Here is a 20,444-nt window from a genome sequence, read left to right as displayed (position 1 = left end):
ATTAGAGTTGGCACTCTCCATCAATGAATTTATATAAATAGCGAACATTCAAAATATTCTGCGGAATGACGAAATCGTTGACTAAATTTGTCGCCGTCATCAGCCTGTGACAGTACGTGATGTGATCATAATGTATTTCAACCTTTATGGTATGTTACTGTACAAAACTCGACATGATTTCAATTCGAGAGGCTGGAGTTGTAGGTAGGGTTTTCCGACTAATACGGGTGTAAATGCGAACGATGCCGTTTTTGATAGTCTTGGCCTGTGTATCCATGATAACTATGTAATACATCGGGAACATTAGTTGTTTTTTATCCCAAGGTATGGAACTAACCTGCCATTGGTAATGCCAATTGGGAGGACAATAACTGTGTTTCACCAAATCATATTTATATATACTTATGTGAGGATGTATTTAGGTGGACGTTGTTTTATAATTCCTAAAATATGGTCTACTCGAATGATTCGGGGTACTTCCATGTATTTTATAATTTTTGTATTTAGGTACTCTTTTTATTCTATTTCTTTGATTTAATTGTTTATCATGTTGTGAACGTCTTGAATTAGTAATATGTAAGAATCACTACTATGTAAATAAATAAATTTGAATGTAATTTATAATAGGTACTTCATTTACGGTCGGGTCCGATCTATATTATTTATTTCGATAATTATTTACACTACAAAGCACATTTATAAAATGATCACCAGAGCGTTGGAGCGGAGCTCGGAGCAGGAGCACGGAGCACTGGAGCATGGGATTTTACCCGGAGCACCGAAAATTTGTAGTGCTCCACTGCTTCGGATGTTTTTTTTTATTATTAAATTTTCGTCCTAATTTCCTTTCATCCAATGAAAATAGTATATTTTGACACTTTGCAACACTGGAATTATTTGAAATATGGCAACACCGCCAAGTGATAAATAACCTCACTTTTTTGATAGAAGAGGCAAATAATGAAAGACGATTTGCTGCCGGGAAATTTTTTTAATAGACTTAATAATGAAAATGACGATTATTTTAAAATTACTTGTTGTTTTTAATTTTTTTTTCCATTTGTGTACATATACTTATAAAACTTTTTACCCGGAGCAAGTATTAGGTCCCGGAGCGGAGCTAGAGCGGAGCAACTCAAAAAAGGGTCCGCTCCAACGCTCTGATGATAACTATAGTACACGGCTATGGAATTGATATTGGATTTATTGAAAGAGGACTAAGATTACAACGTGCTCCCTTGTACCGATAAAAATAAGCTTGGAGAAGCTACATTTTGAATCGGATGAAGGATGATTGATCCTTTATCAAGTATAATAATGAGAAAGTCTATGTTAGCCGTTTTTGCCTGGCACGAGTTTCAAAGAAAACTTAAATTAGCTCTGTTTTAGTCAATTAATCACATTACAATTTCACAGGTATTATCTGTGTATTCAAACGATCCTTCGTTATTTGCGATTTTGCTTATTCGGGGTCAATTAATTTTAAACAGAAAATGTCAGTTTTAAATAGCCGTGATCTACAATTCTAACCAATAATGTGCGCGTGTCGTATATTATAATAGTGAATAACACGTCGGTCGAAGGGGTAAATGATTCTACCAGCAATGTGTGTTAGTGAATGAATAACCTTCAATATAAACAAACCGATAGCCAAAACCATGACAATTGCGGATATAATAGAAAAAAATTGGTGTGTGTACTTATCTACGTGCGTTAGAAGTAGATTCTTTGACTAGCTCTTAATTATCTTGTTAAATTTTACACTCAAGAAAAAGGACCGCTTATTGGAACGCCGTAGGTTTATTTCTAAACACCTTAACTTTTATTACTAAATTATAAAATTATTTATCGTTATTTTTATTTTTAAAGTAACAACTGCCACTATGACGTTTAATAGTTTGTTTACGTAAGGAATTGCAAATGGCCAACAATAATAAATTTGCTGCCTAGGCAACGGAACAATTCTAAACTCTAATATTATACTGTAAAATCGTCATGATTGGAGTATCATACTGTGGCGTAATAGTAGTACGTTCGGCTGATAACCGAAGAATCGGTGGATCGAATCCAATCGAGTGCGTTTATTTTTGTGTTGAAAAATAAATTATGTGGTACACGTCACACGCCAAAAATACACTCCGATCTGATTTCCCAAACGCGCCAAAAGAAGTATAACTTCAAAAAAGCAATCGGACAGACAATCCTAAAAGAAATTAAAGAAGTTGAGTCTCTCTGTGAAGATTTCAATAATGATTGTCAAATGAGTTGAAAAATGATCTTGAAAATGAAGTGTTTGACATTTGACTATAATTTAAGATCACATTGTTAAATAATGATATTTTCATATAAAGCTCTTAGTCGAAGAAAGAAGCTGTAAATAAAAATAAACAATCATTGATCAAAAGTCGTGACCAACAAGATCCATAGTTGATTATTGTTTGTCAGATGAAAACAACAGACGTACCTATATATTTTTGTCATACTTTGGAATGTTTTTTATATTATTGGGGTTAAATTTTGATATTCGCGGTTTTTATGTTTCCGATATTTCTTTAGACTTCAAAGTCGGTATGGGGCCAATGAGTATAATGTAATGAACACATAATTACTGTGGCAGATTCTCATACTGATTATCTGACTCGATAGTGAAATGTCACTTTGCATCGTTCTCAAGAGTCGTGGCCAAAATAGAATAATTCATATTTTTCGCGCCGAGAACGTACTGTAATCGTCGACCCAAATGTCACTTATTGTTAATTGGGATGCCAGCGAAAAATAGGAAACAATATTGTATTTTAGCTATAACTCAAGTGAACGATTCAAAATTATATTTCATGATCGGAGTGATCGGCGTGAGTCGTTGGATCTGATTGAGTCTGCGAGTCTGTTAATGTAAAATTAGAGCTTCAGCGTATCTATTCTATACACAAGGACAAGACTGGTTTCGGCATTTACGGCAGCTAACTAAGGTAGGAAAGTATCGAAATATTAACACTTATTGTAAAAATTACAATAAGTTATTCGTCTGAACTGTCAAAACTGTCTATCTCACTCTAAAATTTATCACTGCCAAGAAAACATAGCACTTATTGTAACAATTATAAATAACTTATTGTAATTGTTACATTAAGTGTTAATATTTCGATACTTTTCTAGCCTATTTAGCTGACATAACAGGCCGAAAGCAGTCTTGTGTATATATCGATACCCCAGTTCAATAGGGGAACAACTCATAAAACCCTGTTCCAAGATAATGGCGTTTGAATTTTTTGCAGTAATTCTCATTTTAATTTTAAAGCCTTGATTTTGTTGAAAGTGTATGTTTTTTATATTTAGTTTAGTGGAATTTATCAATGCACAATGGAATTGTACATTTTAATAAGGATTTAACCAATAAATTTGATTATATAACGGAATTACTGATTAATCTCAGAAAGGGTTATTCGATTTTATGACACATTGAAGACACTTTTGACTATTTTTTTGCGCAGGGGTATAACCATTTTGCGAAAAAAGTACATTAAAGTTTCTCTAATATAGATGCTAGATATCCACTGCAGATTGTGAGGACAATCAAACAAATAATATATTATTTTTAGTAAAATAAAGACGTGTATAATTAATATTTGTTATGGCATATCATGCAATGCTTTGGATGCGTGACATGTTCGGAGTGATATGTATCATTATTGAACATTGAATTTTATTTCATTTTTTCGCTGAGGTATAATAATAATCTACATTTTCTGCGTGAACCGTGTCGTCTGGTGAAAAATACATTGTAAAATATTATAGCACCGGAGGAGAAAATATTATAATGCTTCCAATACCGAGACCTGTCGATACCTGATACATATATTTTTTTATTGAAGTAATCTATGGGCGAGGACACATCTGTTATCGGGGGATGGCATTATAAGAAGATTTTCTAGCGAACGGGCGGAGACGAAGCGATTTCGATTTTTCCATACAAATTGCATTTGCGAATTGCACCGGGTAGTTGAAATATGTTTTCTACATTGTTTTCAACTCTGCCATTTTCACCAAAGAAAATGCACAAGATACTGCATCCATGGCCTCCACATCCTGAAGCGGGCCTCCAGGCTAGGATTTTTTGCGGTCCCCCCTACCTATCGTTAAAGATAAAGGCAGTGTGACGATCTACAGTAGCATTTTCCAAACGGTGTACACGGTAAAATTAATGTGTATATTTAGTGTTTTTTTGTATATTTTAATACATCCATTTGAATTATGGGGTTGTCAAGTATCGATACACAATAAAAAATTGTATTGTATAACCACACAATTTTAAATAATAATATAACTGAAGAAAAATAGCGCCGTAGGCGACTTTTTTGTTATTAGAGAGAATTTGTGACGTGTGTTTATATCACTTATCTGGTCGACTCGCCGGGCCCTTCTTGAACCCAAACCCCTAGGCTAGAGCCCTGTCAGCCCCCCCTTTGTGGGGGCAATGACTGCATCAGTTATTTGTTTTCCGTAGGCATGTGACTGATTTGTTATTGGTGATGCCAATTAGAAAAACTTGAATTCGCATCTTTATGGTCGTCAGTAAAATTTTTGCCTGTATGTTTATTGAGAGCAAACCTATAAATAACACGTAAGTTCTGATCACATTGAGGTGCATGTCGCCTACTATCACGTGACGTCACAGTAAGCTGCCGCTACGCGAAAAAGTGTGTAATGTCGTTTTTCTTGGTATTTAAAAAAACGTTCATTGTGTCATGCAGGTATCGATGCTGTGCAATTCCACGTGAGGTGACCTCATTGTTATTCTTGTTATTTCGGCAGATTTTGATAACTGACAATGATCGTTTTAAACACCAAGAACAACGACATTATACACTTTTTTCCCGTTGCGGCAGCCCGTGACAGTAGGCGACAAGCACCGTGACATGCACCTCAGTTTGGGTCACGCTTATTCTCGTTTGGCTATTTTTGCAATAATTTAGACGGCGAAACTGAATAGTCAATATAAAAATGTAATTTAATTTTACTGGCGTATGAGTGGGTCATGTATTATAAATAGTGTTCGTGAGTCACGTGTTGTGCGACTTTTTGCGGGATCCACTGTATAAAAAGGCTAACTTTACCTCACCTTACCCGCTTACTGTGTTGTTGAATTCAATTTCCAATCACTAGAATATTACACGCATTGACTTATCGTCGGTGTAGGATTGGTTTGTCGAATAGACCAAATATCAAATGTTCAGGAGACGAAAAACAAATTTGATTATCCTATATTTAAATTCATGAAAGTATTTAAATTGTTGTCTTTGCAGCATATGAATGATGTTTTCATTACAAAGCAATTTAAAGAAAATGATGGTTCTGGTCCATTTAGATACAAAAAATCATTCTGCATTAAAAGGTCGATTTCGACAAACCAATCCTATAGCGACGTTATATTGTTTCATCAGAAACGTGTAATAACACAAGTGTGCTCTTTAAAATAGTATAAATTTAGCTAACAGCTATTGAATGAGATAGTCCAGAGGATTTTTGTTTTTATTCATACAGCATTTTGCAGACTTTGCCAACTGACAATGTTAATTTAAAGGTTCAAAATGTGCTACGGGATGGGAACATCAGTCTGATAACATTTTAAATACCAAGAAAAACGACATTACAAACGTTTTTCCCATAGCGGCAGCTTACTGTGACGTCACGTGATAGTCCGAGACATGCACCATAATATAATTCGCTTCTAACAACTATTTCTCGTAAATACAGAAATCTGTTAAGAAACCTCTTTGGGATACTTTCCGTATTTCACGCGGACGAAGTCGCGGGCGATCGATAGTTTATCATTAGTTTGTCATATTCTTTCGGAAAACCCGGTTTTGGAATATGAGGAGAGAAAAGGGAGGTGAGGGGCACGCCGTCAATATGGGAATAAGAATATGCGTTAGGGGAAAAAAATGTCTCGAGTAATATTATGAATAGTGTTACAAATTTGCGAGGATGTTAATAAAGTGTAGGCGAGAAAGAAAACCCGATTTTAGATTCATAATGTATAAGAAAATGGTTTTAAGAAAGGAAAATTTGCACAAAAAAAACTACGTACTAACCAACTTGATTGAATTTTATGCCAGTACTTAAGCCAAGGCGTATGCCGCGTTAATTGTATTAGTCGAATAAATGCAAATTTAAAGTGAAATGTTTTTGATTTTACCAGTTTTATCATTTTAACTTTTTAATGGATCCTGCTTTGAAGTAAGACACAACTAATTGGCTTATTATTTATTTGAATCTAACATATAAAAAAAAACTTCTAAATAAGAAACGTATTGGTATATTATATATTATTATTATTATGAACGAAGCAGATGAATCTTATTATAAACAAATGAAATGTCGGTATAAAACTAAAGTATTATCATCATATATTATTCTATGATTGGTTCAATCATAGATTAATTTTAATGCTATTTGATTGTATATAAAAAAGACACTCATAAAATTCACCGCCTCATTTTAGAAAATAATGTTTGTGAAAATAAATAATCCATTGAAAATTTAAATTTCTGATAAAAGTGTCTTTTTAAGACACATATTTTAAAAATACTCATAGCACTGAAAATCCATATAAATACGTTGTTTGTTTTTATACAAGCTGATACTGAATATCACATTAGGTACCAATTCTGGAGTGATCGCGATTCTCAGCTATGGCGGGGTACGACGAGGAAAAGAAAGAGCCCTTTTTGAGTAGCCTAGTATAGCTATTTTGTATTTTAAGGCCTACTACAGCTCCTCGCCTCCCGGAGCCTCATTGAGCTTTATATCGCTCTCAAAAAAGTATATGGGTGATTTTGGAAATCACTGAATTAGATAATTAAACTTAATATTGATATATACCTACATATCTAGAATACTTATATAGTATCAACAATTTGACGCAAATACATAGAAAATTAGAAACAAATCCTTCATTAATTGTTGATTGTAATTGAAATATGTTTTGTATTTACCTAAACAAGTAAAATCTAATCATGAAATGTTAAGATATTATTAGCCACAACAGTAAAATAATCATTTTAAATACAATTATACTTGCGAATTGTCTAATTAATGGTATTGAATTTTGTAAAACTGTAATTGTTGTAAATTTGCGTTATACTCGTAAATAATGTTAATGTTGGCTACTATAAATTTTATATTTAAACTGTAGAGCTGATAAAATCACCGTTTCTAAATATTAATGTAAATAAATAGGTAGGTAATTAATAATAATATGTAGTTACGTTTAAAAACATAAAATTAAGTATATTGTACTACAATATGTTGTTTGTAATACGACTGTTATAATTAATATAACCCACCTAAGCGAATTAAATTTGTATGGAATAAAATCACTTACATTCGATGTTAAGCTTGACGGACGTGTAGAGCGAGCTGGCCAGGGTTGGATGAGTCGTGACACAGTTCAGGGTCGTATTGTGATAATGCCGCCGAAGTAGCAGGCTCGCTGTGGCATATGCACCTGTAATAAATTCAATGTTTTTATGATATTATTAATGCTATCAAAATATTCCCATGCCAAACTGACCAACCATCACAGTTTCATTCGCTGTAGATGTTATAGAATTAGTTGAGTTATTACATATATTACGAGTGTAAGATATTACCTACCGCAAAGATGTTGAATAGGTACCTACTACTTTCTTCTATAGAGATGGAGCCTAAATATATGAAAATTAACTCTAGGACCTGTAATTTGTATACAAACTATAGTGAATACTCTGTTCGTTGTTTGTTTGGGGATATGGTGTGTGTGAAGATAAAGTCGTAGTTGCTGGGAAATTAGAGGCGAGAGTTTATTTATCGTTACAGGAATAAATAAATATAATGATAAAGATGACAGGGTGAATGTTATAATTGTGGGTATGGATGTACTGATGCGATTGACTATATTAAATTGTATGGCGATGTACCGAGTTGTTAATATAACCGAGAGACTGGACTCGAGATGAGTAGTGCGCCGAGTGACGGACTCGATGTGAGTGACGATTTATGGATTGTCCTTGATATTTATACAAATGCAGTTTATACACTACAAGAGACAATTCGCATTAACATTGTCGCAATTAACAAATCATAATAATAAAAGTCACCTTTGTAATGCTGAGTGCATAAAAAATGGCACTTACCTCAAATTGGAATAATTTAATTAAGGAGTTTTTTTTATATATAAACTATAGTGGCACTTGGAAATAACCCAGATTCGAGACTACTAACTGAACTTCTCAGTTTTTAGTCTATCATTGTAGTTTCGTCAAAAAGCCATTAATTAATATATCAATGCGAGAAATTCTATCATTTGTCTTGATGTAATCACATATTACATTATATATGATAATGTGCTGAATTGCAAGGTGCCAATCATATTCTCTTTGAGTTTAAGATATACGCAAGTCCGTCCGACTTTTGCGACCTGGTTTCTACGAGAGGAAATTATTTAGGTTGTAGTAAATTGAATTGAATAAATTGAATTGAATTGAATAAATTGAATTGAATTGAAGGATAATATTCACCTGAAAAAGTATAGAATCGTTGTCGACGGTGCAAAGGACATTTTACATCTTTTTACATATATACATATATTATAGTAGATTTAATGTTCCACCAAAACATAATTGCCGTCTTAGTTATTGTATGCAATATAATTTTCTAAGCACGTGGAAATCGTTCCAATACAAAGAAATCTGAGAAAAAGTATTCCAATTTATTTTGTCATTCCGACGAGTCTGCGTTTAATATATTATATTAATATATTGACTGTAACAGGGTGGAAAGAGGAGAGTAGATATACATATTCTTCAAGTATGGAAACTTAATCAGCGCCAGTGGGTCAGAGTGAAATCGCATGAACACAATCCTAATTTAGTGTCACAGGACATAGACAAAGGCGTGATTTCGTTTCGACCTCGGGGTCTAACAGGGTCTGAACGCAGAGGCGCGACGGGAACAAAGTTATGGGTAAATAAATGACACGTTAATCTCATCACCATGAGCGCGATAATCTAGGGTGCGTTCTGATTATCTACAGATCTATTCCAACTATGTACATAACACCAAATAACACCATTTCCGAGATCCGAGATAACCCCACTCCAATGTATTACGGATGTATTCTGTGTGCAAAACGGCTATCTAAAAGACAGTTGGTACCCGTGTTTTGCCCGATTTTCAAGTTCGTTAGGCTTCGTGCGAGGTCGTGGTTGCTTAGTACGATATTGCGCATGCGTATTGTGTTATCGCTAACCTCAAACTAAAATGACAGCTAGAGCTGTTATCTATAGATGTTATGGTGGAAAAGACCTGCTGCAAGTATTTTATCACCCGTCGTCGTTGCCGCGCATTAATTTGCGTTACTGTCCACTATCGACTCATTATAATAGTGCCTGTACACGTGCATGGATTTACTTGCACCAATAGTGTGTATTTTAAACTATCGCGATAATAACTGTTTACACGTAAAAATGCGGACTGTCTCGCCGATCTCATTCTTAAAGAGTAAGCGAGACGCGATGCTATCATTATTTGGTACTATTTGACAGGTGACAACCTCAAAATGAGTCTCTGCGTGGCGTAGTTTGTTTTTTTCCCGGCAGGCTTGCCACAATCATTCTACTGCGCAGGCGCAGATATGGAACAAATCCCAACTGCCGCGTGAAAATTCGGAAGCTTCCGAACTTTTTTGATTCATGCTTGAAATCTTACAACTTGCACAATTATTATACATGTGCATTTTTTTGTTATGGCCGCGACAATACGTACTATCAGCAGTAAATCCATGCATTTGTAAACGAGATATAATGCATTAATTACGGTATAAGTGTGTATTGTTTTTCTTTTCGTTTTCTATAGTCGTTTATGACCTGTCTATGTAAACTATCTAGCTATCTATTTACTTGTAGAATTTATAATGTTGTTATTTGTAAGTCACTAATTCGAAATTATTTTACGTGGGCTAGTTTGGTTTTTTATAAAATATTATTAAGAAATTATTGTTTCATGAAAAAAAGAGCGCATATAAAAAACTGAGCTCTATACATAAATAAATCCATCGGTTTAATTTTTTTTTTGGTTGTAAATTTGAATTATTCAAATGAGTCATTCTAATTCGTATTATCAATGGTTACGTGTTGATGCATAATTATCATTTTATGATGCAATAATTAATATAAACGTGGGTACTAATAGTTACTATAATAAATATTAAAATAAGCTTGTTAATATTGTCGGCATTTGGTTTTCACAGAATACAACGCTTTATATCCACGCGACTTCAAATTGACTGAATGTAGCCCGCTTATGAAGATTTCAAGTCCACTGGAAAGACTGCCATAGTTTGTTCAATCCTGTGCTCCGTATGGTTGTGAGACATGGCATCTTACGAGTATTCGAATGTCTAGACTTTTGAGTCTTGAGAATCGATGTCTGACGACTGCGTTACATTCAACTGACAAGTGAGCCTTCCGTGATTAACGTAGTCATAAAGATTCACGCGATTGACATTTCTTGGACACGTGTTCCAGATGCTGGCAGAGGGTGCGACACTCCATACCCTCGTGTCAAAACAAAAGCGACCAACGCGCTGTAGGTACGGCCTTGTGCTTGGGTATAACAGGGTGCAATAGTAATCTGTATGCACGGTCAACTTCCGGGTATGACATACCATTTTGTAAGTCTTGATTTATGACCCTGATAGCTTAGTATCTTAGAAATCGGGAGTGGGTATCAGTTCTTTGTTCTCTCAAAGTATAGCCTAAGGCCTTTCGCTCATGGAAAAACGAACTGGTTACTGATGGAACTCATAAACTGACCGATGACTGATGCTTCGCATACGGCACTACTGAAACCCACTTGAAATAAAAATCTCATAACCTCAAACTGTGAAAATATATACAAAATATAAACGGGAATATTCCGGCAGTCTGTTACTATACAGGCAGGGGTATTTCTCGACCTCTTCTACAAAATTTAATCATCTTTAACTTTTGACGTCTTGACTTGTTGATGCTTGTTCAGTTCAGTTCAGTGCGACGAATTTTGGTAAGATAATATGATTTTTCATCGAATCTACTAATATTGACAACACTTTTTTACGAGTGACTGGAAACTGAGAGACTGTGAGATTAGCATGTCGCGTCTCTTCAGTTTCGCGCGCAGAGCGAGCCGCAATTGAACTACATTAGCTAGATACTAGCTGGGATTTTAGTTTCAGTATTGTCTTTTTTGAGTTTTTTCATGAGTAGAAGGTCTAACACCAGTAATGCCAATTGGGAGTGCAATAGTCGTATTGAAATTGTTTTGAATATCGGACAGAAGGTGAGTTTAGAATATTTAGACAAACTGTTTTATAACAACGTTGAATAAATGTCGTACTTACCCAGTTTTTATGTCACTGAAAATTGCAGTGTGACTGGTCAGCTGATTTTTAAAATATTCTTAAGAAAGTATAATTGCGTCTACTAAATCTTTCTTTCTGCGCGATTCACGTGAATAATGCACCACCAAGATGAAGGGAAAAAAACCTTTGTAAGTATACTTTTGTCAGTCTCCCTTCCCATTGTAGTAGTTGCGTTTAGAGCTACGCAAATTGTCAGCTAGCACGCCTCTGCGAAACAGGGTCTAATGGCGTTTGTAGGCGTTACTTAATTGTGCGGACTTTTGCGTTGATAATCCGATGTAAGCCTCTTGTATTGTTTTGCCTTTTGATCATGAGAGCCTCACTTCGTTAGGCGAACAATCAAGCGAAAATCTCGACCATTATTTTCAGCGCGCCGCGGAAGAGTACATGATTTCACGGGAGACCCCGATTTTAATATGAGTTGTTTGTTTTTATTTATAAAATAAATCAAAGGGTGTTCACTCGTTGTCCGGCGTTATTATATCGAGTGTGTCGAGTCTTTAATGGGCGCGGGAATTTTTGAAAATTTAGAATATACACTTTTTTGCTTTTGAAATTAAAGAACAATAATTATTTGTTCTATATAATAGAATTCAAATTGAAAACACCATACATATCACACATTTTGGATTGGAAGAATACACAATAACGTATTTAATAATAATTAACATAAAATATGAATTAATGTTGATTGTACTCTTCGAATTAATTTTTGCATAACATCAAAACTAAAAAAAAATGTAGTCAAATTATAAGAGGACAACAATGTTACATTACCTATCTCATTATGCAGTTAATAATCGGTATATAAAATAGACCGTTCTTTAATTAGTAAGAGTGCAGCTCCACCGAACTATTCCAGGTAGTAGAGAACAAAATGAAGACGAGATGTGAATGAAAGTGTGGTGTGGTACCTACCAGGTAAAGTATGAAGAAGAATCGTAGCACACCTAGATGTGGGGCCGGGCCGCTTCCAACACCGTTTTCCACCATTTCCTATTTATTGTCTCGATTCAACACGTCTCGGAACACGGGTTTTCCAGGTTCAATTTCCGATGAGGTCACAATATATTTATATGATTTTCTAATGAATATTTCTGATTGTTTCACTTCTATTATTAACTGAATTGTTGATATATGGCTTCATGGTCCGTTGTAGTGTTAAAAAGAATATAATATATATTAGGTACCAATTAAAAATATATATAGTTTTCCACTTCGTTCAGCTGCTGAAGATGCAGTCATTGTACAGCTCGTGGTTAAATAGACTGTGCCATTCGGTCCAATTTGACAGATTGAGCCGAGCATCTTACTGAAACACCCGACAAGTGACGACGTGAAGTGGTCCATGTTCATGTCAATACTTAAGTTGAACTCACGTAGGTATTTCAGTTTCTGAGTGAATGCTCTAGCGACTAGTTTGCCATCGATACGTCCAGTGGCGGGTTTAGGGACTTGGAGGCCTGACTGATTTTGAACCCCTCCCACGAAAAACAGTAAAATAAAAAGCATATATTTCAACCACCGACGTACCTAATAAAAATAGCAATGTATGCATATCTTTCCTATTCGAAGATTTGAGAATGTAACATTTTATAATATATTGAGCATACATAGTTTGAAAACATCTCATGCATATAACCACTAGAAAAAAACTTTGTGTAACCGCTGGATTCGTTCTAGTGTCTAACGTTCGTAATTAGTTGTAACGCAATTTGATAAGCATTTCATGTAAGAACTACTAGTTAAAATAGTCGCAATATCGTAATTAAGTAGGATGCCCGAAGGTTAATTGGAAAATCACACTGTCAATCATCAAGTCTCAAGACAAGTGTCAAGTCTCGTCGGGTGACGAATTAAAAAAAAAAGATTTTTTCTAGTGGGTGTATAAGATGTTTTCAAATTATATCTATGTTATAATTATATGACTCGTTTGAACTGTTTTGAGCCACCCTTTTAAATTATCTGACGAATCGATTGCATTATAATATTATGCGTCAAAGAAAATCGTCTATGATAAATGCAAATTATTTCTGATAGCTACGTTTTATCTGTGGTCGGTACTTCAAATACCGGCAATCGACTAGTGACCGGCGTTGGTATCAATTATTAAGGTAAATGACATTAAGAGCATACTTCAGTGAAACGGCAAATAATTTTCAACTATAGGTGCGACGAAATTTTGGACTCGCTGACAATCGGAGAGTGAAAGTCGAGCTGTGAACACGTAAATTTGTTTCGTGATAGCGACGGTGGTATTAATTCTTAAATCGTGTAAAGATGACTAAAAAACGTTACCCATTTACTTGAAAAAGAAAACATGAATATAATATTATTATTGTTATTAATATAACAATAAGCAGAACATTAAATGGACGCATGTTGGATTTTTATGACAAATTATATTTCGTTCGGCACGCGTCATTTACACAATCCGCGCATCGCTTAGTCACGATCTTTTTAGACCGTGCCCCAGCTGAGGTATAGCCTTAATAATAAATAGTAACCAACGTCCGGCGCTAGCCAAATTTTTCTAAACGCTTACGTGTATTCAATATTAATTGATTAAAAAGTATAATTATACGTAGGTGCTATATTTATTTTAAATAAAGTCGTCTACAATTTTCCACTCATACTATTTTCTTAATTAAGTCTTAATAATAACAATACACAGTGAAGTTTTTTTTGACGAATAAATGCTTCACTCTACTGTCTGTTTTCAAATTATTTGTAAAACTATGGAAATCAATTCTATCTACTTATTAAATATTCTAATTTTCCTTATTTTAAATCTCATTTTATCCCTGATTCGATTATTTTAATGACGTATTTTTATCTTTTGATCATGTATCACAAACAAAATAAAGATACTCCAAAAGAAATAATTTAGAAAGCAAAATTACAGATTACTGCTGTCGTTTTTTTTATGTCTTATTGTATTTTATTGTATCTCTTTATCCTATCCATTGTATCGAAAACAATCGATTCTGATGAGACAATGTTGTGTTAAGTAATTAAATCACTATTGAACGTATCGAAAGGACGATACCTTCTTTGAACTGAAGTCTTTTGAAAATAAATGTGGAGTATTTTAAGTAATTCTGGTAATTGGTAAAAAAAAAACTTTGGAATGGTGCTTGATGTAATATTGTTTAAGATTTATATTATTGAATTAAGTTATCAGCGTTACAGACTCCAAAGAAATTTTAATCATTTCAATTTGCTTTGAACATGAATATTTTATAAAAATAACTCATATTATTTTGAATCAAAGAAAAATTACGAAAAAAGTTATTTTATTTTACTCATTACTTTTAGAATTTATTTCGACGTTAAATATAATTGAAAACTATTTTATTAGACTCTTTTCATAATGTTTAAAAATGTTTTATTTTTTTTTAAACAAGTTTCGTATTAATAATTATTCGAAAATCAGTAATATACGTAGTGAAACACTACTTAATACAACAAATTAAGCTCTCTACTATTGCAAATTATGTGTATTATAGGTGTTGTACATTTATATGCAAAATATAATATCAATAAAAAACTTTCGATTTATTTAGTTGATACAATTCCATCTTACATGTTGATTAAGATATGCTTTAACATTTGTTACAACTACCAGACTTTAAGTAGAAAATCAATGGCTAAAATGAGGTTATGTCGTTACTGTGGCAGTCTTACGAATCGTGGAATTTTTTTTCAATTACAGGGATGCTAGACGTAGGAATCTCCTTCTACTGTTCTCGAAATCAAATGTTTCACTGCCGTGTACTTTGTCAATTCAGTAGGCTCAATGGATTGTCTTGTGGCCGTTGAGTACCACTGTATGACTGTATTTGTCCAGCGGTTATTCACTCATCAGAAAAAAATCCATTTAATCATCTTGGCGACCTAGAGCGGAATGCAGAAACATTTGTCATAACTAAAATATCCTTAGCAGAGAACACTATGCAGAAACATTATCCTTAGTTAAGATCATTTGTATTGAAAATAATACCATATTTAAAAATTCTCTTTCGTAAATTATTTTATAATTGTTAAACGATGACAAAAATATGACAACTGCATTTTATAAATGCAATAACTATAAATACATATTAATATTTAGTTATAATACTCTTATGTTTCCGTTATAAGTTCGTTATAAATACGTGATTCCACAGGCACCGCAAGATATTTTTTTAACATGGTAACACTAGCGTCAAGTGTCATTCTTCACTTCGCATTTTGTATTTCTGCGGGTTGGCGGATAAAAGTAAAATAATATTCTACAAGTACATGCCAAACGAATTAACACTATCAATATCCATATTGAGATACATTGTTAAATGAATTTGAATGTATGGACTGTTTTATAGACATGCGAATTTATTTTGACAGCAGCTGTCAGTGGTAAATGGTAATACAGAAGGGGGCGTGTTCATAACAAAAGTAGTCTATGGTTAAGGATTCCTTAACTCTATACTCAGGATTGCCTATAGTTAAGTCATGCTTTTCGGCGACTTATCCTTAGGAACGAAATCTTAGATTGTGCATGCTGCTCCTATACCACATTGTGTATTGTCTGCCTCATTGCGCATAGGATTCTTTTGTGGTATATCAATGTTGCGCCCATCAAGCACAATTAAATGATGAGATTTACATTTTTTTTTTAAAGATGAACGTAATTGTTGACCTGTTCGATTTCAGCGTCATTAATTAGGGTTGCTTTTGGCTCTTTAGTAATTAGTTTTCTATGGAAGCCTATATTTAAACCTATTTTATAGCTTTCATTTTCAAGCTCAAATAATCTATTCTGTAGATATTATGGGAATTTCGCAAAGCTATCAATGTCACATACAAAGAGCAGATGACTGACGCATCGCCGCTGTTTTACTATATTGTAAATAATTTATTATTTCTGATGATTGTAAACAATCATTCAAAATAATAGTTGAAAAGATATATTTTATTTAATATGTATTCGCCTTATTCAATCTTAATATGATCTATGGGAGTCCACAGAGTAAAGGTTAAATTAACAGACATTTTGATTTCTTTTACGATGAATGCTTATTATCCACTTGCTCAACCTATTTAGTCCATACTCCAAACACATACTTATTAGAAACAATATATAATATATACATGCAAGACTCAAGATTTGAACCTGGATTCTACAAAATTATAAGCCGATGCGTTAGCCACTCGGCCATAGTGGCGAAGGGTGGATGTAGGATGTGGTGATCCGACATAAATAGTGCACACTACATTTGTCAAAGAATGAAAACAAATAAGCATGGTACAGTCATGCTAATTAAGAATAAACATTGCAGATGATTAGTATCCATACTATGGGCTTAAACAGACATTAAGAAACTATAACATGTGATTTTGCCAGACCCGTGATTCGAACCTGTGACATTATAAGCCAAACCGTTACCGCTCAGCTATCAATAAGGCGTCAATAAGTACCTACTTACAAATAAAAATTAAATATCATGTAAAATTTATGCATTATCTATAATATATAATACAATAGTCATACGATACCATACGAAAATAATTCTTCTATCAAATCTTAATAAATACTATTCGTAAGGATTTCAACCGGAGGTCCAGAGTTACATTCTCGGTGATGTTACGATGTATTTATGAGATTTTCTCGGTTACATATAAGTTGTACGTATGCAGTTTGTCGTGGAACACTTATTCGTGCGCCGCAGTACGTGAAACACGAGTTCGTATAACATTTTATCAAATGACGAGTTCTTCGTTGAACACTTCACCGTGGAATACATTTGTACGTATCTTACAAAATGCGACGATAGTTTGCAAATAGTACTGTTCCAATTAGATTAACTCTAACCTAACCTAACATAAACTAACCTAACCCAACCTAACCTAACCTAGTAAAGACATCTCCACATGTTGTAGCATTCGTACAAATATACTCCACGGTGAAATGTTCAACGAAGAGCTCGTCAATTGATTAAATGTTACACGAACTCATGTTTCACGTACTGCGGTGCACGAATAAGTGTCCTGCGGTGAACTGTTTACGTACAAACTTCCGGATACGGATTTTCTCAATGTTGTGATTATTTCTGTTATTAAATACTAATATTAACATGAAAACTGAAATTATACCTCTTCTTACCTGGAGTCGATTTCATACCGATCTCGATTTTAATAAGCCGATGTTGAGTTTGAATACCTTAATCTAATACGTAAATCCGACGGAAAATTTTACAATTAATATAAATTTCTAATGCTTCATCTCATGTATTCAATGATTTTTTGTGATCATTTTTTAATATTTTAACCATATACTGAACTTTTAATTAGTGCAAATCCCCACGGTATTAAATAAAATTTAATATCCGTATTTATATAACACTCACAAATATTCCTGATAACGCTAACATATTGTTGTAAGAGACTGTCGTATTCAATTCTCTATAATTGCACGCAATAATTATGTTAAAAACTATGGAAGAACTGAATAAAGCCAACTACTTAATAAAGCTATTAAAATATACACAATTTGCAATTTAACTCACCATTCGAAACATTCACATTTTCGACTTCAATTTCCGAAGAGTGTTTGCCGAAAACTTGGATTCCTTGCCTGTGAAGGGCAAACGCCAATCGAGGTGCTGGTCTTCCGCCGAGAACTCTACACGTGGCATTCAGGATGACTCCTTCCTTGAAAGTGATTACTCCGGATTCTGGCAAAGGATTGCCGGATATGAGAAATTCAGGAGTAGACGGAGTCTCTGAAATAGTAACAATAACATAATAGTGTAATTAAAAATGAAATTGAAGGCATACTATTATAGACAGTTGGTGGAAGATTATATAAGTGTATATTACTAGTGTCAAAAATAGCGACATCAGACACCAACACAAATTTTGTCATTAACAGCGAACCAATCGAACGTGTGATCCATTATAAATATTTAGGTACATGGGTCAATGAGAAATGGGACCAGTCTCAGGAAATAAAAATAAAAATTGAGATCGCAAGGAGCGCCTTTCTGTAAATGAGACACCTCCTTAGCAATCGAGATCTTAACCTAGGTCTGAGACTGCGTATGGTACGTTGTTATGTTCTCTCAATTATTTTCTATGGTATGGAAGTATGGACGCTAAAACAAGAGATGTCACGTAGACTTGAAGCTTTCGAGATGTGGCTGTATCGACGCATTCTCAACATTCCTTGGACTGACCGGGTGACAAATGTTGATGTTCTTAATCGAATGGGGAAGGACCGAGATGTTCTACGTAGTATTAAAACCAGGAAACTACAGTACCTCGGCCACATTATGAGAGGACAAAAATACAGCATTCCCCAACTTGTCATTCAAGGAAAGATTAATGGTAAGCGTAGCAGAGGACGATGCCGCATTTCGTGGCTTAAGAACCTCCGTGATTGGTACGAGTGCAGCTCTACTGAACTGTTTCGGGTAGTAGACGACAAGAATAAGATCGCCTTGCTGGTGGCCGACCTCCGCTAGGGGATGGCACAATAAGAAGAAGATAAATTAATTACAGGTAATTTTTATAGGCTTAAAGAATTTGGAAACAGGCAATCTAATTTGGATCATCTTGGAATAGGAGTCAGTGGAGAAGCCATATCACACCGAGAAAGGAGATATCTTCAGATATTTTATTTTAAGTAGAGCCATCGTCAATAATACGAATAATTTGATCATTGTATTCCAATACTTTTTATGAAATCGTAGAAATAAGATTTATTTATTTTTTCACGTCGATGTTCCTCTATTTTCTTTTTATATAAAATATTTATTTATTGTTATTGTGATTCTGAAAAAATCTGAGTGTCTAAGGCTTCATTCGATTTAGATATACTATTGCTATACTAAAAAATAAAATTTTATATTAAATAAGGTTGTAAATAGGTACATTAGTTTTTTGTTGATAAAATTGGAATTTTGGAATCATCAAGACCAAACTCTATACCCAATGCTTACGGGCCGCACAAAATTGTGTTTTTGCTAATTGCTTTTCAAATGCAAATTAACACGTTAATTAAAAAAATAATTAAAAGGGCCCGTAAGCATTGGGTTTAAAGAAACTTAAATTTGACAATATATTCATATAATGGCAGCATAAAACTTATACAATACATTTAATAATATACAATAATATAATTGTTAGTAATCAAAAAATTATATAAACGCGTATGCTTTCTTAACCCAATGGTTACGGGCCCTTTTAAATAATAATGTAATTAACGTGTTAATTTGCATTTGAAAAGTAATTAGCAAAAACACAATTTTGTGCGGCCCGTAAACATTGGGTTAATACCGAACATAGCGGTATTTTTAATTTTTGAAACCGGTAATTCGGTATCGATAAATAATTGAATACCGGTATTGCAATCCCTAATCTCTACCGAGAATTATAGCAGTTAAAACCATAAAAGAAGAACATAAGTGATTTAAGTAGGTAATTAAGATACATTTAAGATATAGCTAGAATGGTACGGTAATTGTCGGATAGGAGGTCAAATGCCACAAAAAAGAAAGTACGTATCATTTCTCACCTAATACGATAAGTTTGATAGGTTCTCCGTCGATAGTTCCGCCATCTTTGTCCCGTCCGCGGCACGTATATGAACCATCATGCTCCTTCGCCACGTGCGGAATCACCAAGTTACTTCCTTTATAGATGACCAGGTCGACGGGGAACGGCGCGGATTCTACTGGCGACGACAGCATCAACTGTTGAGAGTAAAAATAACATATACTTAATATCATCAATGAGATACAGCTTAAAGCCGATAGAGTACATAATATGAATTATGAGTGCACGACACTGTACAGACTCCCATCATGCCATTTATTACACCCCATATACTAAATAATGAAATAATGCAAAAAATATCTATCATATCCTAAAATACTATTATCTAAAGAGCGTATTTCAGTGAAACGGAAAATAATTTTCAACAGTAGGTGCGACGAAATTTGGCACTCGTCGCCAATCGGAG

General features: G+C 34.1%; 1 protein-coding gene across 1 annotated transcript in view; it reads right to left on the bottom strand.

Moving 5' to 3' along the window:
- Positions 1 to 20,444, bottom strand: part of LOC147067041 (hemicentin-2-like) — a 200,251-nt gene that overhangs the window by 157,950 nt on the left and 21,857 nt on the right. Inside the window, exons 2-4 of the mRNA XM_085954479.1 lie at positions 19,998 to 20,175; positions 17,989 to 18,204; positions 7,385 to 7,507 (exon numbers count right to left, since the gene is read on the bottom strand). Of these exons, the coding sequence (XP_085810605.1) occupies positions 7,385 to 7,507; positions 17,989 to 18,204; positions 19,998 to 20,175 (517 nt within the window). The remainder of the gene's footprint in view (positions 1 to 7,384; positions 7,508 to 17,988; positions 18,205 to 19,997; positions 20,176 to 20,444) is intronic.

Source organism: Rhyacophila brunnea, unplaced genomic scaffold (assembly GCF_057557595.1).
Source record: "Rhyacophila brunnea isolate RB1 unplaced genomic scaffold, BYU_Rbru_1.0 scaffold_4, whole genome shotgun sequence".
NCBI lineage: Eukaryota > Metazoa > Arthropoda > Insecta > Trichoptera > Rhyacophilidae > Rhyacophila > Rhyacophila brunnea.
The sequence above is the reverse complement of the archived record's forward strand: the minus strand, read 5'-3'. Positions and strand labels throughout refer to the sequence as shown.